General features: G+C 35.6%; 4 protein-coding genes across 4 annotated transcripts; 3 read left to right on the top strand and 1 right to left on the bottom strand.

Moving 5' to 3' along the window:
• Positions 1–4,690: 4,690 nt before the first annotated feature.
• LOC133875527 (palmitoyl-acyl carrier protein thioesterase, chloroplastic-like) lies at positions 4,691–8,125 on the bottom strand. Its single transcript, XM_062313693.1, has 6 exons — positions 7,645–8,125; positions 7,309–7,442; positions 5,780–5,893; positions 5,496–5,673; positions 5,289–5,357; positions 4,691–5,100 (listed from the first exon to the last, which is right to left on the bottom strand). Exons 1-6 carry the CDS (start codon positions 8,059–8,061, stop codon positions 4,849–4,851), a joined length of 1,164 nt encoding a protein of 387 aa, XP_062169677.1. The 5' UTR covers positions 8,062–8,125; the 3' UTR covers positions 4,691–4,848.
• A 2,183-nt stretch (positions 8,126–10,308) lies between these two features.
• LOC133875892 (HVA22-like protein e) lies at positions 10,309–11,516 on the top strand. Its single transcript, XM_062314156.1, has 5 exons — positions 10,309–10,503; positions 10,609–10,635; positions 10,740–10,862; positions 10,962–11,172; positions 11,276–11,516. Exons 1-5 carry the CDS (start codon positions 10,457–10,459, stop codon positions 11,294–11,296), a joined length of 429 nt encoding a protein of 142 aa, XP_062170140.1. The 5' UTR covers positions 10,309–10,456; the 3' UTR covers positions 11,297–11,516.
• A 7,184-nt stretch (positions 11,517–18,700) lies between these two features.
• Positions 18,701–19,129, top strand: LOC133875063 (uncharacterized). The gene has a single exon (XM_062313052.1). It carries the CDS (start codon positions 18,701–18,703, stop codon positions 19,127–19,129), a length of 429 nt encoding a protein of 142 aa, XP_062169036.1.
• Positions 19,130–20,478: 1,349 nt separating this feature from the next.
• Positions 20,479–22,796, top strand: LOC133875062 (11-beta-hydroxysteroid dehydrogenase A-like; the record flags this gene model as incomplete). Its single annotated transcript, XM_062313051.1, has 6 exons — positions 20,479–20,664; positions 20,977–21,169; positions 21,383–21,468; positions 21,794–21,925; positions 21,994–22,158; positions 22,244–22,796. Coding segments are annotated over 6 exons (1,053 nt in total), but the record flags the coding sequence as incomplete, so codon positions are not given.
• Positions 22,797–22,953: the final 157 nt, after the last annotated feature.

The raw sequence follows: 22,953 nt of genomic DNA, 5'->3' as shown, positions 1-22,953 counted from the left end.
ACCATGGAAGAGATGAACGGCACAACACGAAGGTAGATGGACGTATGTATAGCGGAGATGCCAAAATTACTAATCTAGTTGGAGAACACCTAAAAACAAAAGAAAAAAACCAGAATAGAAGGGAGTAGGAGCAGGGAGTAGAAAGGGAAAATGAGAGGATGAGGGATCAGATCTTCTCCCTCCTCTTTTCAAATCTGTTTTCTGAGAGTTTTTTTTATAGGACCGGCTATTTTTTTTTTATGCATTAAACCTCACTTATTAGTGAAAAATTTGAGTTTACACGTAAGGAAAAATATTACTAATTTCTACCAGCTTATATTTTTGGTATAAATAATAATTTAATAATTTACATATGTAAATGAAAAATTGATGCTCAAATTTCCTTCTTGGAGTAAGGCATTAATTATTGAATGAAAAATACAACGAAGATCAAACCACTATTGGATCAAACAAAAACACTTGTACCAATGAAGAGTGATTGTGTCTCGCACTCCCACTTTCAAAAACTTAGAAAACACTTTTATTGTCATAGAAATGGGAGCACCTTCCATTTTACTAATGATTTTGAGACAAAAAGTAGTGATCGAGACCATAAACTTAGTGCAATCTGTAGATCCTCCGACTGAAACTCTTGTTTTACTAATATTTTTTTTTTCTTAGGGTTGGGAGGGATATTTCGGAATAAGTGCAACACTAAGATGGGAATAATATTATGTAAATATGTCAATAATTTATCCCTTGTAACCTTTTTCATATTCAATTAAAAAAAATATATGTCAATAATTTCTTACTTCTCTCTGTTTGCTGTAAAAGAAATAAAAAATTCATTCCATCCAACTTGATCCACAGATTCCACACCTCCACTAGGTGTGTTTCAAAGGGGGAATATTAGATATAAAATTATTTCAAGTCAATAAAAAAAATTCTTTATTATTGTTATGTGCAGGGACAAAACTAAAAATTTAACTCAGGCTTAAAATATATTATTTAACCATTTGTTTGTTTGGCTTTTTACATTTTCTCCCCTAAACTACCACTCATTTATACATTGTTCTCATGAATTACAACTTGTCACATTCAACAACCGTCTTAAACTACCATTTCTTAACAAAATAAAGTTCTTCTTGTAATCAAGATCGTTAAATCAAACGGAATATGCATTATTTTTATACGTAAAAGAATTGGAATACCCTCAAATAAAAATATAAAAATGAAGTAAAAACTAGATAAACAATAAAATTTTGATATCGTATAACGAAGTGTAGTCTTATATACGAGGTAGTTCGGGTTGTTCTTGCTAAGATTGAACAGATATTCGGATAGTTTAAACTCCACCTGTTTAGATTACGACCGGACACCTAATTGAACAAGTAAAGGATCTATCCATCAAACAAGTTCACACGAGGCTGTCCTATTACAATCATTGCACGGAATTAATTCCGGAATTTATTTATATCATGAGAGGATGAAAAGGGAAATTATTGGGATGTAATTCTGAAGCCATTTTGGGTCACGTACAGGTCTCCCCACAATGAATCGATATGGTTGGATGAGAATGGGAGGGAAGGAGAATGGGTCAGGATGTGATAATTAATAATGACTTTTATTTATTTTTAATTTTTTCTATTCAATTAATAATGATATTATCTTGCGTTTGCTGCATTGTTTGTGAGAGTTTTTCTTCATTCATTGCAATTCGCACTCATTAATTATTGATTAAGGTCTTTGACTGGATATTCGCGTCAAAATCCTCTCAATTTTCGTTGACGAAAAAAGAAGTTTGGTGGAAGATCTCGAAAGCCCACAATGGACGGTGTGTGTCGGACATTAAGCATAAAATAATGGATGTAGGCGGCCGGGTTCATCGTCCGTCCTGTGGACTTACCTCCATTATTTTCTTTTTCCTAACTTTCTCATATTTGAACTTGAATATCAAACCCTATTTTCCAATAGTCGTAACTTGTAAGACTTAACACACAAGGAAAGCGAAAAGTTTTATAAGAACTTTCATCTAATTACGTAGATTTTCACCGTTACGTGAAAAAGTGAATACTTGAGAATATGTATAACACTTCTTTATACTCAAAAGGGCTCGACTTGTCTCCTGTGATTTACTAACGGAAGATTTTAGCCTTCGTATTGACGCATACTCAAAAGGATTTGACTAAAGGTGTACATGCAGACAGATATTAACCGTTCGCATTTGTTATTAGCACCTATCTGTTATCTGTATACGCGGATGCGGACAACAAAAATCACTACTTGCATTTTGCATATGCAAATATCGAAAATAACCACACGAATATCCACATGTACACCCTTAAATTTGACTTGACTGCAATGGTTTACTAATATGAGAACTCATGTTATGCTTATCAAATATTAACACATCACTTCCTTTTCAAATAAAACGGTGAAGACTACGGCAGAACCACCTTAATGGGTGGGGGGATTGGGCAACCCTAAAAATTTAAAAAGGTTCTCAAAATATATGTTTTTATGAGCATTCTCTTTACAAAAATTATTTTTGACCCTGTTTTGTTTTTTTTTGTTGTTTTTTCTTTTCGGTCCCCCCCCCTTTTTTTGTTTCTCAAAAAACCCTTTTGTTATTATGCTTCGGCATCTTAGTCCTTGCATTATCACATTTTTTTTTTCTCAAAAAACCCTTTTGTTATTATGCTTCGGCATCTTAGTCCTTGCATTATCACATTTTCAAATGAGAAATGCTAAAAAATACATCATTCTTTCACCTTTATCTAACTGGACTAATATAACAGGATTATGAACTAATTTTTTTTTTTTTTTTCAACAATAACTAATCTAATGCTCTATTTGTTTCGGCGTAAAATATTTTATAGAAAATGTTTTCGGCATTTTTGGTTGTTTGGTGGGGGCGAAAATAATGGTCAACGGAAATCATTTTCAATTTGACCGTAAAATTTCCTTTAATTTTTGAGAAATGATTTACAGTAAATCGTTTTCTGATTTAAACTCTTCATTTTTGCATGCATGTTTTTGGGAATCCACCACTATCGGACATTGGAGTCTGTTAGTAACCCGACTTTACTGTCGAAGATCCCCAAATTTTAGTATCGAATTGCCGAAATCCTACAGCATTGGTCGGATTCCAGCGATGGTTGCCGGAATCTGGTAACGTCGCCCGATTCTGGCGGACCAGATTTCAACCAGTACGATTGGAATCTATAAATTTATGCCGGAATTCGGCGAAATTAGATTCCAGCCAAACTATCGAAATATGACCAGTACAGCCGGATTCCGCCCAGTTTGGCCGGAGCCTGAAAATTTACGCCTGAATCTGGTGACTTCGCTGGATTTCGGCAGATCATATTCCGGCCCTGGAATCTAACCAGTACTGCCAGAATTCGTCCAATATAGATGAAATTTTTGTTAGTTTGTTTGGAATCTAAAAATATATGCCGGAATTTGGCCAGCACAATCGAATTCCAGCCAGTACAGTCGGAATCTTGAAATTTCTTCCGGAATCCGGCGACATCGATTGGGCGTCGCTAAATTCCGGTGACAATTGCCGGATTCAATTTTATGCTGTTGGTATTTTTTTTGTATGAGCTAAAAGCTAAAAATTATTTTTTATAAAAAATAATTTCATTGAAAATATTTTATGATAATAAATATTTTAGGTCAAATCAAACATTGATAAGTAATAAGTAAAATGAGAGTTGCTTATAAAAAAAAAAATAAGTAAAATGAGAGTTAAAATATATCTTACCCGCTTTACAGGCCAGGTGGTCGTTCGAACGCAATATTGGGCTTAATTACCCATTAATTGGTAGGTAAAAAGTTGAATGACTACAAACCAACCGAGTTGGCAAAGTGCTTTTTGCCTATAAATGTTGGGCAGGCCTCGATACAATATCACCGCTAGTACAAATTGCCGGATTTGGCTTTTATTTTTGTTTGAATTAGATTTGTTGGGATTAGAAATATGTCTTTTGTGTCCAGTTGTTAGACATATAATATAATTTCAATGGGTCTAATTCTAACTGAAATTAAACCAAAATCAAACCCATTTTGGTGTACCTAAATCTTGTTGGAAAAACTGTTTGGCATTATGCTTAATTTGGTCACCTTGGTACGAGGTCAGTTCGATTACGTTTCCTTCAAACAAATTTCTATTAAAACACAAAAAAAAAAACACATTAGAAAACCAATCAATATTCTCTGAAAAATAGAATTATTTTTGTATATGTTTAAACAAAATTCGATTTATTTTCTGTCCCAATTCCCCTTTGCATTACAGTGTAATAATACAATTTCATTTCTTAATTTGGGGCAAGTTCCAGTTAATATGGGCCGCCCCCGTTTGTTTGACGATTGAGGCCTACATTAGACATTGTAGATCTCCAGGCCCAATCCAACTCCATTCTTGTAAACCTCAAAGTCCCATGATCTGCATATTAAATTTGCGTTCAGAACTGGGAAATAGGAGTAATTTCAGAAGCAATGATTGCATCTGGTAGCAGAAACAACTCTTAACATGAACAAACATCCATCTCCCATGGGAGATTATGGTCATGTGTGAAGGAACACACGATTATCGTATGATCAACCATCACAGACCTTCAGTACTCCTCCAAGTATAGCAAGATCTTCGTAAAATGTTACATGCCTAGAAGATCAGTACTTGTAATCTTTTTTTCACTAATGTACGTGCATTATCCAGATGGGAATCTTTATTTGTGAGCCAAAAGTATCAACCCGATCAAATGGAAAAAAATTGAAACCAGAAAATGTAAAAGAAAGGGGACAAAAAAAAAAACACGAAATAAACCAATAAACAGAGGAAGAAAGAGTGGGTGCACAGCTTCTTCAGACATGTCTTTGCTTAGAGTGCCACTCTGTTCTTGCCCTTACTATCTCTGCCTTATCAGCAAGCATGCGAAGCAGGTGTGTGTATTCTAAGTCCGGTCTGATATTGATGTAATTGTTCCAATCTTCAGTCACACTTGCTGCTGTTGAACTAGTCAACGATTCTAGCAAATTTGATTGCCGGCATTCACGCCGGTACTCCAGAGTCATGCTTGTGAGAGCATAATTTCCTAAGACATTCATTGGCACACTCTGCAGGCAACAATTCACTTTATATTTAAATTAAATATACTACGTGTGTGTGTGTTGGGTCGGAAAGTTTTGAGCTCACGGAAAGTGTTAGAATGTTAATTAAATAATTAAATTCACCGATTCTTATAAAGCCGTTTTAACAATGTTTTTATAGTTTGATAGTTGTGTTGGTGGGACTTGAGTAGTACCTCCAGAATCCATCCAATATATTTCACGTTGTTTACATGCTGATTTGCATCCATGTCGCTCCATCTTGGCTGGAACTCATTGAGAGAAACGAAAGAAGCAGTTTATGAAGAAAAGCAAGTAATGTCCTACTAACTTCTATTGTTCTAGATAAGAAGAACATAATTTGAAGCTGAATATTGCTGACAGACTCAAATGTATACACTTACAGCTAAACCTGATCGAATTCTCTCCGCAGTTGCATCAGTAAGCTTGTCAATTTTTTCACTGTCATTTTTTTCAGTGGCAACTGCAACTCTGTTCAGGTAGAATGGTAGCACCTCTTGTCTCACTTGTGCAGGTATTTTTGACAACCTTCTTGTTTCTTGGTTCATGATAACCCAAGTGCTGCATCCATGCATGGAGATCAGAATAAGATTAAGGAGGTAATTAATTATGAGTAAAAAATATTTAGTGGCTCTAGCTTGAAAGTTGAAACCTAAAGAAGCTGTACCTCGTTGCTCTAGTTATGATCTCTTGGGTGTGGTAATCTCGGATTATCCAGTCCCTGCGCATTCCATTTTTCCCAGCTGCATCCACCCAAGTATCAATCTCAACAACATCTCCCCTGTCAAAATTCCAAATTTTTTTAACATCAGCTTGTCTGCAAGATTGAACTGGAAGTCTGGAATACTGATATATATATATATATATATATATTTATATATCTGAAGAAAAAAAATGATGTGGAGCTCCTTCAAGATAAGGCCACTTCGTTACTCATCTCTCTCAGGTAAATACCGGGTACACAATCCCGCCTACAAGAACCGTGTATCAATTTAGTGAAGACTCGAACAACCGATCTCGTGATATTAACCAAACGAGTCGGCCATTTGAGTTGAGCCTTGGAGGCTAACTAGAATATATACTTTTTGCAAAGAAAACAATGCTAAAAATCTCTAACGACTGAGCCAGTGCTACAATTTTCCTTTAAATCGCTTCTTTATTGAGAAGATATATACAGAGAAGCCCAAAATAAATTAGACATTGATTTTGTAAGATTTGAGAACTACATATCTCTCCCCATGAATATTATGGGATTATTGTATTGATATTTATAACAACTACACAACCTTTTAACTTTTACTACAATTATGAATTATTACAACTATTTACCTCCTATCTCACTATACATCTTCTAACGCTTTATATTCAATGTATCTTGAGATATTTTCAATTGTCTAATTATTATCTTCAACTATGAATCACTCTTCATTGTCTTCATTGATATGCTTATCATTACTGATATGAGCTGTATCTTTAACAGATTCAATCATAACTTTATGGACGAAACCCAGATTTTGCATGGGACCAAAAGTACGAATGATGGACCAACCTAATTTTTAGGACATATATATATATATATATATATAAATTTCAAAACCGGGCTACATTAGGGAACTAACTGTCTATGGCCGGTTTATATAAAAAGGAAAGTGAAAGAGTTTAAATAGGGTTCACCTGTCCAGATAGATGGTTGGATTGATAGTCCAAAATTTATTTAGGCATATAGGTTTCATAAGAGTTCTCACATATTATTAGTCCAAATTATTAGCAATTCGGATAAATAACTATTGTGAATCCTAATCCGACAGAGAGAGATAAATTTTCAGTAATTTTACAATTCAGACAGCAAATGTGAGAGAACTTCCATGAGATGAGACCTATTTGTCTGAGCAGGTCTTCTTCAGTCTGCCCACCTATTTTGGCAAGTGAGTCTCATAAAGTCTCTTAAATTTGCTTTCCGGATTAACATGTTACTGAAGATCCGAATTGGATTGAGAGTGTTTGTGTAATGTGACTTGCAGGAAATTGAGTGAACTCGCGCGTAAACAAAGGCAGCGTGACTGAGAGTGTTTAAGCAACGTGCCTCGCAGAAATTTGAATGAACATATGAAGGTGTGAAGTGCAACTACTATCTAATCCTATATATATATATATATATATAAATTGTTGGTGTGGAGTAGGAGATCGAATACATACCAACGGCTATATCTCTGTACTTGAATGTGGACGCGCGTGACAACCCAAATGAGTTTCCGGAGGCTCATCTCACGGGTAGCACCAAACCCATTTCCAGCAAGCCCTGAGCTTGTCACATGATTCAGAGCTGTCTCCTGTACTCATTGCATATATACCATAGCAATTCATTAAGCACATGCATAATTCAAAACAACTATCATTCAGAGAAAGATGCTTTCTATGATTACAATTCCAGTTGATCAATTTATTTATTCCAGAGATGATCGAAAAGGGAACTCTTTTGACCGCTGGATTGAAATGATAGACAGAGTTTCATGAGGACAATCATGAACCAACCTGAAGGAGATTCATCAGTGTTTCCATGGTGGCAGTTTTGTCCGGTCCAATCTCATAAGAACGGATAATGAATGTCTGTCTATAAACAAACCGGTCCTCCACAAACCGTCCAAGCAAAACTGCGTGAAATGGTGCATCAACGCCGCTTTCTTTTGCAGACTCACTATTCTTATTGCCCCAAAATGGAGCCTGATGATCTCCCCCGTTAATCCCAATATTAATCTTCCTTCCATTGATAGTATCTATGCTCCCAGGAGTACTACTAGCACTTGCTATCACTGATAAGCTTCGGTTTTTCAGCTTTCTTAAAGGAAAACAACCCACCTTCCCCGTGGCCACATTCTTCTTCTCCACCGCCTTGTAAAAAGCCTCTCCAAAGTACGGTCTAGCATTTCTCGTTGCAGCCATTGATGTCATCGCGCGCTAATCTAAGTTTATACGAGCAAAATTTAAGTTTGGAAATATAAGGTGGTGTGGCTTCTACCTCATGTTGCCTGCTTGTTTAAGAGATGGATACAAGTTTCAAATATTGGTTGGTCTAACAAATTTAGAAAGAGGTAGGAGAAACAGCTGGTCTAAGTCAAAGAATGACAGAAAGGGAAATCTTCAATCTCTTAACAACATGATTGTGAAGAAGAACTGCTAAAGGGAATAGATTTGCAGCTCAACTACTTCATAGGGTGGGGGAGAAATGAAGAGGTCTTTTTTCTTTAGCTAGCTTACACGCAAATACAGAGATCTGAACGGCTTGGTTGCATGGTTTTTTACGGGAGTGTTTACCTGTAGTCTGTAGGTAACTTGTGTGATGATAATGACAAATAGTTAAGTGTACGTACCACTCGTTGTGCTGGGAAAAAGGCAGGCCTCTAGACAATAGACAATGGAGTGGTTCAGATGTGAGAGAAAATAAGATATTGTAAATGTCATTATAGGTCATCTGTCTCCCAACTATATAATATATATATAGGCCGTTTACTTTGTATATTCTACATTAATTTCCTGATATTAGACCAGTGCTAATTCCAGCTATGACTGCCCATATCTATTATGTAAGCATATATAGGGGGCGAGCGGGCCGGTTTTAACTGGCCCATTGGGCCGTAAGAGTAATGGGCAGATTTTTCCCTTGTTATTCTGGGCGAGTGGATGGGCTTTTTTTCTGTTCGCCCATTTAGCAGTATTTGGGCATGCGAAGCGGATAATATCGATCCGCCCACATTCCCATTATATATATAATATGATCCTTTTTTTATTATTCCTTTTTTTTTAACACTTTACTCTTTTACAAAAGGCAAAATCACCCTCTCACTTTTGGATTTATGGTTTTACTATTTGCTATCGTCCCTTTCTCTCTCGATCTTATTTTTCGCTGCTCTCAGCCTCTCGTCCCTTACCCCTTAATTTTCGCTTGCTCCACTCTCAAGCAACCTCCTCTCAATTTTTTTTGACACTAAGGCTTTGAGTCCTCTCTCCGCTCTCTTCGCTTCGACGTTGTTGTCTTTGAGAGCCACTAAGAGCATTTTTAGTAACCTTATCAAATTTTACTAGTCAAAATAGTTAAAAAAAATCACTTGTTTAAAGCATTCCTATTAGTCTCACCATAGGAAGCGGTGGTCAGCCCTCTCTAAGAACAAGCCTTTGATAAAATTTGTGGGCCTGCTGGCCATTGTATGAAGTAGATTATTGCCCACAGTTGATAGGCGTATGGCTTTGTAGATGGACCAGCCTACGAGCCACCCAATTCAGTATGGGTGGTTTGGGACAGTTTTAAGTTGTTTGGGCTACTCTTTGGGCTTTATAGTAGGATCGTAATGAGTCATTGTTGGGGTTGGAACCAAAGGGGCCTAACACATTGATGGTATTATGAGTATCGTATTGAAATGCATTTGAGAAATACATAATATAAGAATAGGTGATAATTTAATAGATTTTATTTAATAAATTTTCTCCAATTCAATTTAAAAAAAAACTTTGTCCAATACATTTTACTTCTTTTGTTTGGAAACAAATCATATTTCGAAACCTATGTAGTAAAAAAAAGTGGAATGCTGTATTTCTAAGATTAGATTTCATATTCGAATGGATCTCGTAATCGTAATCGTAATCGTAATAAATAATAAAAATATTATTAAAATATTAATTAAATAATTAAATTCACTTTTTTTTTTATCAACTTAAGCGTATGAGATAATTGATGATTTAACTCCTTAATTCTTTTATTCCAAAAATCAATCACACATCTATAGTGAGTCAGTCTTATACCTTAGAAACCTTACCCTATGAGAGTTGGACATCCATATGCATGACGTTTGCTCACCACCACGGCAGGTTTATCCCATAATAAAATTTGGAGCCTTGATCTGGTGCCACGTGCGACCGACCTTTGCACGCCGAAATGAAACACGTGGCTTGTGGTCGGGGAAAAGAACCAAGCTGTCGTTAAGGTAGATCAAATGTTAATTAAACAATAGCAAGGCGGCAAGGCCCAACAGGCAACAACTTTAGTGTAGATTACTTCTGTCCGAGAGCTAGCACCTGGACGGTGACAGATCCAGCTCGACGCCCTAAGGCAGAATCCGATACTTTCTCCCATCACGCCACGTGGCTCCATCTCTTTTCTTGTATTATACGTAAACCCTTCAATTTTCCCACCTGACCTCTTGTCTTCTTAGCACCGAACCACTTCCTCGTTAGACTCACCAACTTGTTCACTTTACCCATCGAAACCAGTTTCTGTGTTCACTTTCACTTTCCTCTCTTGTTTTGTTTTCTTCTGGAAAAACCCACGAAGACACTCGATCGGGTAAGGATAATGGGGAAACTCTGGACATTCATCACCCAGGTTCATTCACTTTCAGGGTAATTAAGCGCGCATTTAATTTATGTGACAATTTGTTATAATGAATCAACTTGAAGCTTCCTTTCACAGCTAATTATTTCCAATATTTTTTATGGTTGATGCAGGCCAGGGTTATCGTTGCTGTACCCCTTGTGAGCATTTATGTTTTTGAAAATTGAAACTAGCTAGCTTAGCTTTCTGTTTTGTGTTTTATATATAAGAAAATGGATTTTTTTTTTTCTTCCTTCAATTACAGATATGCATCTGTGATAGCCATTGAGAGCACAACAAAACTGGATGACGAACAGTGGCTTGCTTATTGGATCTTGTACTCATTCCTCTCTCTCATGGAGATGCTTCTCCAACCCATTTTGGAGTGGTATAAAAGAAAAGTTTTGTATTTAAATAGCAAAATACCCTTCTTTAGATAAATTTAGTGTAATGTGAAGCTTAATTCTTTTGTGCGGTTGAATTGCAGGATACCAATCTGGTATGATGTGAAGCTTCTCTTTGTGGCATGGCTAGTACTACCACAGTTCCAAGGGGCAGCTTTCTTATATGAAAGATTCGTGAGAGAGCAAATCAAGAAATATAGAGGTACTGTGAGAGATGATCATCATGATCACCACAAGTCCCCCAATGGCAACAAGGGCAAGACCAAGTTCGTGCATTTCATCGTCCCAAAGAAAGTGGGTGACTCATTTACCATTTGAAACACTTAATACCAATATATTTTTATATTCAGAAAGCATGTTTGTTCATACTTTGGATTTTGTCTATGTGAATGGACAGGGGGATCATGAGGCATCTTGAAGAGAAAGGACTCTGTGGGACATATACATTTTCCTTGCTAGCTGGTTGGGTGGATCGTCTCCTTCAACGTGTAGCTAGCTTTTCTGGTTTTTCTTCTTTTGGTGTACGTTGTGGTATATTTGGCGGATATTGTACTTAATTTCTAACTTCAAAAGACATTTAATTTTCTGTTACTATGTAATCAGATGGCCTTCTAATCTTGAAACCTTTGATTCTGTGATGTTTGAAACGTCTACAATGGGCATACAAATTTCATTTTTTCCTGATAGCAAGTTCTAAAGAGAACTCCACAGTCCACAATAGAGCTTTGATTTCATTTACCAAAAGTAATTGATCCTTTCGTGCTCAGCTAATATGGAATCTCAGCAGTGCCTTCGATTATAATTAATAATTTTTGACATGATTTGGATTCTCACAATCACGAATTAGCAAGTTAAATACTTGTATGGTTATACCTCGATACGTTATATTTAAGTTCGACAATTTTTAAGTCGATCGATCTGCAAATTCAACATGAACTCAATATAAAATTGGTGAGTTAAAGTTGATAGCTAGGTTTAACTTGTTTAATTGAATGAGTCAATATATATAAAATTAATAAATATTATATATATATAATTAATAAATATTATCTTTATATTTATGTTTCTACATTATTCGAATTGTGCTTCCGTTTATCAATAAGAATGTATAGCCCAAATTTAATTCTATCCGAGATTGGTGATTTCTGCATTTTGGGTGGCCCGAGACAGACCCGCAACCCCTTTACAAGAGTTCATAGCTGGGCTATGCGAGTTGAAAACCAATGTGCGACAATTACTCACAACCAGGCCTGCTTAATTAATTAGATACTTCAAACGCGATCGCTTGTGCTTGAAAAATAAAGCTCAAAGCCATTATGAGGGTGGCAGTCTAGAAGTTAATTACAAATAGCACGTCGATCCTGCATTAATGTATATATATATATATATATATATATATAACCTTTCAAGATGATTTGTGTTCATAGCTCTGAACCATTTTCTCTGTTAAGTTTCACTTACTTGGTGGTTTTGTGGAAAAAACCACGAAGTTACTGGCCGGGTGGATTATAATGGGGATGCTGTGGATGTTGTTCTTCTTTGTTCGTTCACTTTTTGGGTAAGCTTTATATGATAATTTGTCAATCAATTTTCTTTTTTCCTTGTTTATTTATTTTTTTATTAGATTATCAAATGTCCAAAAAACTTAAATTCATAAGAAACTATTCGTTTTAATTAATATTCTAACTATCTTCTTCACGTTTAGGTTCAAACTTTTTCTAAATAAATGATACTTAACATATAAAATACTTAATTGAAAAAAAAAAAAAAAAAAAAAAAAAAAAAAAAAACATTTCCTCTCATACTATCTTTAATTAATGTTTACTTTTCAACATCTTTTAATTTGATGAATTCATGCAGGCCGATGTTGACGCTATTATACCCCTTGTAAGCATAAACACTTTCGATAGATGCTTCTTTAGCTTAATTTCTATTTGTTTTATTTTTTCTTTGTTCTATGTTGATTTGTTCAAACAAACTTGTCCATATATATATATATATATAACGACATGAATTTCCATTTTTTGACCCTTTTTTTTCGGGTGGGGGTAATCGGCATGCATCATCATGCATGCATGGTTCGATTACAGACATGAAACAGTGATGGCCATAGAGAGCAAATCAAAAGTGGATGACGAGCAGTGGCTTGCTTATTGGATCCTATACTCATTACTCACTCTCCTCGAGATGCTTCTCCAACCCGTTCTGCAGTTGTAAGAATTTCAATATATCACTGTTAAATGTGTTATGTTTACTGTTAAATTACTATTTATCTCAAAAATAACGTATTTAATCATTTAATTAATATTTTAACACATTCTTTTACGCGTGGACTCAAACCTCCTCTCAACATGTAAAATATTTAATTAAATTGTAAAGCTAGCAGAGTTCAAACTAATGACTTTTCGATTTGATATCATCTTAAATTACTATTTCTCCTAAAGCCATGATTGGGAAAAAAATAAATTTGATCATTCAATTAATATTCTAACATTTATATCTATGAAATTAAGTATGCTTTTTTTTTTTTTCTTTTCCCGGGGTACGGTTGAATTGCAGGATACCAATATGGTACGAAGTGAAGCTACTATTTGTGGCATGGCTAGTTCTACCTCAGTCCAAAGGGGCAGCTTTCTTGTATGAGAGATTCGTGAGGGAGCAAATTAAGAAAAATGGATGGTTTAGAGATCGTCAAGACTAGCTCGTGGAGTTCATCACCCCGGCCCATGAACAACGTTGGTGATCCATTTTCCTGTTCATACCCGACTTGCAGTCTCTCTTCCCCCAGTCAACTCTCGGTGACGATGGGCATATATACTATCTTTTATTTTGTTTTCCCTGGTCTAGAATCGAGCTTTTCAGATGTCTTTGTTGTAATATATATAAGAATAATTTCCATCTACATTAATTTCACTTTGGAAAAAGAGGAAATTTGAGAGAGAGCCAACGATTTGGGATGGAATCCGCTGAAATTCCTGCCCAAATTGCATGTAATTCTGGCGTTTCTATGGAAGAGCCAGGCTCACCTGCTCTGGACAGTCCGAGTTACGATTCTCAAGTTCAAACTTACAACTAGCAATTTGGATAGTAAATATGTGAAAGCTTTTATGGGATTTACTTGCCCTCTATTTGGGTAAATGAGTTTCATAAAAGCTCTTTCATATTTATTGTTTAAATTATTAGCAATTTGAATAACAAACTTGTTGAAAATTCTATCCGCGAAAACCCACCTATCTAGAGCAGATGGGTTTCCAAATAATTGCTACAAGAAAAATGTTACACTTCCCAAAAATCCTATCCCAAATTTACTCTCCAAATTATGTGTTTCATAGGATTGTGACACATCATCACAATGGAAATCTCTATGCCTAATTAGTGTAAATCACGTTGGTTCCTATTGATGCTTTGGTGAAGCTCGGTCAAACTATAGCTCAAGTCAGGTTCGAGGGAGCGCTTACAGTTTTTTCTAGAATAGCCGCAATAAATCTCCATGGCCTGCCCTTCTAATAATTAGGGGGGAAAAAAAATCGAGGAAAATGAAAAGGGGCAAATTACCGATTGAAATGCAATTTGGCTTATATTTATATAAAGGCATTAGATTCCAATTGCTTTCACAGTTTTAAAATATACAGGCATTAGTCTCCCTGGCCTGCCATTTTAATTAGAAAATATATATATATATATATATATATATATGAAAGGAGGAAAATGAAAAGGGCAAACTACTGGATGAAATGCAATTTCGCTTTCATTTTTTTTTTTTTTTTTGAAATGCAATTTGGCTTATATTTATATAAAGGCATTAAGATTCCAATTCCTTTCACAGAAATTGCATATATATATATATATATAAGCGAAATTGGAATTGGAATATAATGCCTGTATAATATTTTAAAACTGTGAAAGGAATTGGAATCTAATGCCTTTATATAAATATAAGCCAAATTGCATTTCAACCAGTAATTTGCCCTTTTAATTTTGCTCGTTGCTCAGGCTCAGCCTTTATGTTCCTCATATATTTTAGCAAAATTACGTTACAATCCTCTCGTGTTCTCGCGCTTTTTATATTGAGACCACTTTTTCAATTTAATGAAATCAAGACCTCGTGCTTTGAATACTTATAAATCAAACCTCTACCATTTTTCCTTGTCAAATACATAATAAAAACAATATAAAAATATAATTATAACCTCAGGTTTTTTTTAAAAAAAGAAATAAAAGAAAAAAAAAAGTGGCCAGTTAGGAGCCCAGCTATGTCCAGCCACTCCCAACCGCAACCATGACCGTGACCGGATGATGACTGGGCTCTGGATGCTGCCACCCAACCATGGCTACGGGTGGGACGTGCCTAGCCATGGCTGGGCTTGGTAAACTATTTTTTTTTTCCTTTTCTTTTGGTCCTTGAATTTTTGAATTATGGGGTATAATTGTATTTGTATACCGTTATGTTATTTATTTGAGGAAAAATACTAACTGATATATGTCTTGATTTGCAAATTAAAAACTGGATCTCATTGTCAAAACTACGCAAATACGAAGAATTAATCGACATAATTTCCATATATTTTATTGGTCGTAATTACGTACGTACATGCATCGCACATGGCCTAGTCATAATGTTCACATGCATTTAGCCAAATAATCGAGCACACACTGAATATCGTCTATAAAGATTCTAAGTAATTCATACAACAATTATGATCTACGTGGTCGAATAAGTCTTGAACAGTCCACCTATGTGCTAGGATAGATAAATCATGCAAGGATAAAGTCTATACGCTCAAATAGAAAGTTCATTTGTCTTAACAAGACAGATAGTACTTACCCATCAAAACTTTTGACAATTATAAAGAATTTCTTGCAATTCAAACACGATGATCAGACGAAGTTTCATGTATTTTAGGAATTAATTGACACACCTTTGGAAGGGTGTATTATTAATTTAGTAAAAGCTACTTTCTCACTCGATCGATATATGTGGGCCGCATGCCAACTTGCTGATAAATTACTAAAAGGAAATAGCACAACAAAATGCTAAGCAAATAAATAAAACAAAGTGTCCAGGAAAAAAAGAATTGAATAAAACCAACATATCTTGAATGACGAGGCGTTTAGATTCATTGAATTTTTAGGTAAAAAAATATAACACAACAAAACCAAGGGCAGCATAAATTTAATTTTCAATTTCCGATACTAATATTTTGAGAAATTATTTTGATATCAACTGCACGGATTAGGATTCTCTCAAATTATTTGTTCGAATTTGAGAGAATTCAAGCAGGTAATTGTGAGAGACCATTTATAGGACCCACATGACCAAATAAAAATTGAATTGTCCAACCACTTATCCGATCAGATAGGTTCCATAAGTGGTCTCTCACAATCACCTGCCCGAATCCTCTCAAATTCAAACAAATAATTTGAGAAGATGTTATGAAATCTCGATAATTCTATCTCTCTCTCTCTTTTACGGATATCTGGATCTTCAGTAATTTATTGTTTTGATTGAATATGGACAACAAATGTGAGAAATTTCTATGGAATTTACCAAGCCAAACAGATAGGTTGGTAGCCCAAAATTTGTTTGGGTACGTGACTCTCATATTAGCTATCACATTAAATTGCAAAAGGTCTCTTTAGAGAGAATCTAGAAATTTCCCTTTTCCAAAAGCAAATTGCCCATTCTCATTTCTCTCTATCTTTATAATCATGGGGGGAGGCTGCATGCCCAACTAGTAATTCATTGTAAACTTGTTGGTAATAATTTGTAAATGTTTGGTTATTTTATCAAGCATTAATATTCAAGTATATATTACCAATTACCTCATGGAAAGCCGATTGAGATTTCCTATAATTTTTTGTCTGAATTTTAGAGAATTTAGACAAGGAAAGCCCGCATCCCTTCTTCTCATTCCCTGTCCAAAATCCCAGAAATTGAAACAAAAAATTCTAGGGAATCCTCTAAGTGTGAAATTGCATGTTAGATCAGTTCTATCAAGGATGAAACTTGCAATTCATTACTGTAGCTATCTATTTCTATGGCAAACAAATGTAAGTAGTGTGAACAGGAATTTGGATGAGACTGCAAAATTATTGTGATTGTGATACTGCTAACCACTAATATTGACTAATCAATTTGCAAAAAATCTGGAATGAAAAAGGTGGGATTGTCTAGCTAGACCCGTTCCCTTAAAGTGCATCTGAAACAGAACAAAAGGCTACTTATATTATCTATAATTAATAGAGTTTAGAGCTGCTAAGTAGCCATGTTTTTCTTCATGCTCTCTGGGATCTGCTAAACCATCAAACCAAAGCAACTCATTTTCTTTTCTACTCAATAATTAATCTGCCTTTTACTGGTAGAATTATTAAAGGAAAAGCAAGCTAAGCAACTCCTTTAACCAACCCCCCCACTTCTCTTCCATTGAGCATCACAGAAAGTAAAAAGAAGATACAAATGCTTTTTAAGTGGAATTCTCCTTTAATGGGTTAAGTGTAGGCCTTAAGATACATAACTTTTTTTTTGGAGAATATAGAATATACCTCCCCGGCCCCCAACAGCGCCAGATCAATGCAATAACACAATCAGTGAAGGGAAATTTCAAGTTCACACCAAAATATATCCACATGTGATGCAAGCCAGTTTTTGAGCAGACCAATCACAATATTAAGTTTAACTCTACAATTGAAATAGAAGAAAAAATATTTAATTCTTGTCACCTTTATAGTGATTGTATTGAGATCCCGTGAAATACCTTAGGTATTGAAATACCTAAAGGAGTAATAGTTCTAATCCAGGATGAACGGCTCAAAATCTATCACATCATTGTTGCATATTAAGAACTAAATTATTCTGTCTTTTTAGCCGCCGACTCTTACGTTGAACATGATCGCTACATCTCCACTGCCATTACCAATCTACTACCATATCACCACAAAAAGATTCTCTCCCTCTCCCTCTCCCCCTCCCTCTCCCTCTCTCTATATATATATATATATGGGCGACTCTGTTTTGGATGGCTGAACCATCTTATGTGATCATTGGAGCATGAAATTTGGTATTTTAGGGTGGCCGACCGGCCTACTTTAGCGGGTTGTTCAACCCTTCCCAAATATCAGGTTGAGGGTGGCTGAATCACCCCTTTAAACACAACTATAATTCGGTCACCCGATGATCATGGTATAGATTTTAAACTGTTTATTAACTAAGATTAGAGCTACTGCACTCGTGCAAAGAATCTCAATCCCAGACTTACTAACTATAGGATTTGCAACACTTAAAAAAAAAAAAACTATAGGATTTGCAACAGTAAAAGTATCAAAAGTAGTGGAAAGCTAATATAAAAAGAAAAGTACCCAATAATTGAACACTGATAAATCTCTCGTGGACCCATAGCTTTATAATTAAAAGTCATCTCATAAAAAAAAAAAATAGGAATAAAGTAACATGTGAGGAATCGTACCAAACTAATCCCCTTTCCCTACTATATAATCCTGAGTTTGAGATGCTCCATGTTCAGTCAGATGGAAATCCTCTATCTTCTTCTTTCTTCTGTTGGTCCCAGAACTCTTCGCCAAAATTGCCTCTATCCCTTTCACCAAGTAGAATAAAGACCCCTAAACCTACCTTAAAACCCAAGTTAACTCTTCTTTCTATACTTTTAACTCCACAATGGATCCTATCAATTTAGAAAAGCTCAGAGCCATCAAGAAGTATAAGAGCAATCAACTTCTGGGCAACCAATTCCTTTATTATTTGACAGTATTAACCTGCGGCCTATTTTGTTGCAGCCCTTTTTGGTATCCCTCTCTTTCTTCTTCCATGAAGGTCTTTCTCTTTGGCTTTCTCCCAAACTCCTGTTCGGCCCTTTTCAGCTACAAGTTTGCCTTTATAATAGGCAATCTCATCGTTGCTTTCCTCATAGGACAATCGAAAATCTTTTCCTCAAAGCCTTCTCAAGCTAGTGATGTTCTATATCACGAGTATATTAACAGGAGTCAGAGCCTTCAAAGTTCTTCAACCATTGACGTCAAGAGTCGGGGAAAAACATTGATATGCGTTGAAGAAAATGTGAAAAGGACTGATAAAGATGGAGAGGACACTGGAGCCATCAGATGGGCTGAAGCAAAAGAGGATTTAGATGGAAACAATGGCTTTGCTTTGCCTGCTGAGGAATTGTTTAGAAGGGCTGATGATCTCATTGCAAGGGTCAAAAGAAACAGGAAGCTTGAAGCTAGAATTCTCCTCTGATCTGTACGTAGTACTGAATTACCTGATGAATATAAGGGCGGAGAAGAGATATATTTCTCCTGTATAAGGAAGAATAACATCATTTCTTAGTACTCGAGTTGGTTTAACACTTTACTTTAACATATCACCTTATAATTAACCTTTCTTGTTAATTGGAAGAGAATAAAAATAATTATGGGAAAGAATATTTCGGAGAAGGAAAAAAAAATTAGCATAAATGCATTTTTAGTTAATGTGATTTGAGGTTTTGACAAATTAATTCATAAGTTTAAATAAATTAGTCTCTACGGTTAGAAAATTAATAATATTCGTTAAACTGACCTGTCAGCACTAATTAAATAAGGACACGTGTCCGATTTGCTTAAACACTACAAAAATAACACGGTGGACTTGACAGCAAGGCAAATTAAATAGAATGGAGTACTTCACGTCGTTAGATCCCTCCCTCCATGTCGCTCATGTCAATTTCAGGTATAGAAAAATTAAAACCAAAAGAGTAAAATAAAAACCAGTTAACTTGGTGCTAATATTTTTCTTAGACCGATTTGTTTTTATAACTAACTCGAGAGAGTAGTGATTAATCACATTTTAAAATTTTTCTTAGACCAAAAATGCATTTATTATTTGAATTAAATTTGGTTGTTGTAATCTCTTTAATTACTTATAATTTCTAACAATATATTAATCCATTCATTATTATTCTAATATATATGATAAATGAATCATATATATATATATGTCAAGACTTCCCTCAAGTGATTGAAGAGATTGAAGCAAAGTTGGATCGACCAACTCTTATAATTAAGGTGAGGATAGAAATCACCAAGAAGAGGAAAATGAAGAGATCAGTGACTGAAGTTAATTGGATTGATTTCCATCCACCAACAAATTGAAGAAAAGAAATTGAAGTGAATTTGGACCAAAACCCACCAACAAGGGGAAAGAGATTGAGACAAAATCAAGTAGATCGACCTCTCACCTCTTCAAATACCATATTAAAATAAAAATAAATATGCAGAAAAATATATTAAAGTATCACGGCCTTTATCCACAAACATGTTTCGTACTCTATCACGACTCTTAACATGAAAACACAAAACCCACCGTTTGCAAGCAAGCGGCAAAAGATGATAACGAAGAAAAGAAAAGTAAGTTTAAGCTACGTGTCGTTTAGTTACCATGCAACGTCGCCACCACTTTCTCCTCTTTAACATTCTAGCATACTATAAGAATTCCAAATGGTTTAATTAATTACCATCGCTCTTTTCAGAATTCAGATCGTTTGTTTGTGATCTTCTCCACAATATAACAAAGTGAAAAAAAAAAAAAAAAAAAAAAAAAAAAAAAAAAAAAAGGATTTTATTCACGAGTTCCTCAACATAGTAGCTCCTCCTTTCACCTTCCTTTCCCTCTGCCTTTTCCTACCACCCTTTTTCTTTTACAAGTTCTTTCTCTCCATATTAAGCTATATTTTCAGAGAAAATCTCGCCGGAAAGGTCGTCATCATAACTGGTGCTTCCTCCGGCATAGGCGAGGTAATCACCCAGGCCTACTTATAAACTTCTTTCCATATATTTAATTTCTAAATTAAAATTAGTAGTTGATGAAAGACGTTGATTAAATTTTGGACAGTGATGTTAGAATATTAATTATGATTAAATTAAAATATTGCTTAAATGATTAAGTCGGAATATTACTTAAATGTCAAATACAATTTCTTGTGGGTGTGGTAATTAAAGCTTATTATACAGATTATCTATTTCAATTACTTATTATTACGGAGTCGCAGTACATACATATCTTTGAGAAGATTTTAATCTAATTGGTTATATATTGTGGATGCGCAGCATTTGGCTTATGAATATGCTAAGAGAGGGGCTCGTTTAGCCCTCGCTGCCCGGAGGGAAAAATCACTCCAGGAAGTTGCTGATCGAGAGCGCGAGTACGGCTCCCCTGATGTTCTTGTGATTCCTGCCGATGTATCCAAGGTTGAGGACTGCAAGCGAATTGTTGGCCAAACCATGGATCACTTTGGGAGATGTAAGTGCAAAAAATGGTACTTTTGTTGCATCGATCTAACGATGTATATCATGCCAGGTGATGAATATATATGTCGCCACCAATTTTAAATGATGTAGTAGTCTGTACACTTTTGGATGCAATAAAATAATTTTTATTGCGGATTTCATTAATTTATCGTGGTAATTTTTAGTAACAACAATATGATGAGTGTTTGATTATAATATGATGCAGTGGATCATCTAGTGAATAATGCTGGGATCAATGCCGTCTGCATGTTTGAAGATGCAACCGATATTACAGTCTTTAGAGCTGTTATGGTAATTGACTGTTATACGGTTCTAAGCACATATGTTAATTTAATAAACCGATCGAGTCGAAAGAATTTCCTCTAATTTTACCGATGTGAATTTAATTCTTCAACTCAATTTGCAGGAAAACTAAACCGTTCTCACTTAACGATTGTAGCACAGAATTTTTAACAAAACTACTTTCTGTAAAGTATATATCAGATCAAAATTTTGTTATTAAACAAAGTTTTTAAGCAGTTTGAAGGTTGGCTGAGAGAATGAGAGGAGATTTCTTATTGTCTGAATCAAGCAATGATTTGGAGTTGCAATGTCTGATGATGTATTGTCGTCGCAGGATATAAACTTCTGGGGCTCAGTATATACAACCCGTTTTGCAGTTCCACACCTCAGAAATAGTAGAGGCAAGATAATAGCCCTTGCTTCCTCTGCTTCATGGCTGCCTGCACCTAGAATGAGCTTCTACAATGTAAGCAATGTATTTACTATCTTTTTAGCTGTTGGGAACGAATTCTTATGCATGTCCTGCCATCTCAGGCAAGCAAAGCAGCAATGGTGACCTTCTTCGAGACCTTGAGGATTGAGGTTGGGCCTGAGATCAAAATAACAATTGTGACACCCGGGTTCATCGAGTCTGAAATGACCCAGGGCAAGTTCTTAGTGAAGGAAGGGAAAATGGAAGTTGATCAGGACTTGAGAGATGTAAGTTCTTCCCCTATCGCCAGTGTTTTTTTAGTGTATGCTTCTGCCAGAGTGCCAATTTATACTTGTATCCATAACAAATCAGGTTCAAGTAAGCATGATTCCAGTTGCGACAGTACGAGAGTGCGCGGAGGCGATAGTGAACAGTGCCTGCCGGGGAGAGAGATACTTGACACATCCAGCGTGGTTCAAGGTCACCTATTTCTGGAAGGTGTTTTGCCCTGAGGTGATCGAAAGGTGTTACAGGTTGATGTATATCAGTAGGCCAGGGACTTCAGACAGGGAAGCGCCCAGCAAGAAGATATTGGATCTCACGGGAGCCAAGAACACCCTCTATCCATCTACACTCCACACCCCTGACATTAAGACTGATTAAAAACGAGGAATTTGTGTGTTCTAGGACTAGGAGGTTCATAGTACTGGTGATCAGTTTCTTCAGTTTTGTGTACGTGTTCCGTTTGCTATCAGCTTTGTGTGTTCTATTTCCTCCTTTTTTGGTGTATGGAAGATAGGAGGATGTTTTGTAATGGGTCTGTACCTACGCAATAAGGGTATGTGAAGTTTTGTACAAAAATGTCGTCGCAAGATGTTGAGGTTGGGAGCCTCCTTTTGATAATCCAGTGTGATTTCTCGATTTCTCGAGCCGTATGCATGATGGTGATCTATGCCTGTTGTGTAGGGCCAGTTAATTTTGATATCATCTGAGTAACCGATGCGTAATTAGCCTATCATGATTAAAGGTCTAATTCGTTTAATTAAATAGGTCGAATTATGGTTGATTTATATAGTTTTATA

This window comes from Alnus glutinosa, chromosome 8 (genome assembly GCF_958979055.1).
Source record: "Alnus glutinosa chromosome 8, dhAlnGlut1.1, whole genome shotgun sequence".
NCBI lineage: Eukaryota > Viridiplantae > Streptophyta > Magnoliopsida > Fagales > Betulaceae > Alnus > Alnus glutinosa.
Note: the sequence above shows the minus strand (reverse complement) of the source record. Positions and strands in the feature narration are given on the sequence as shown.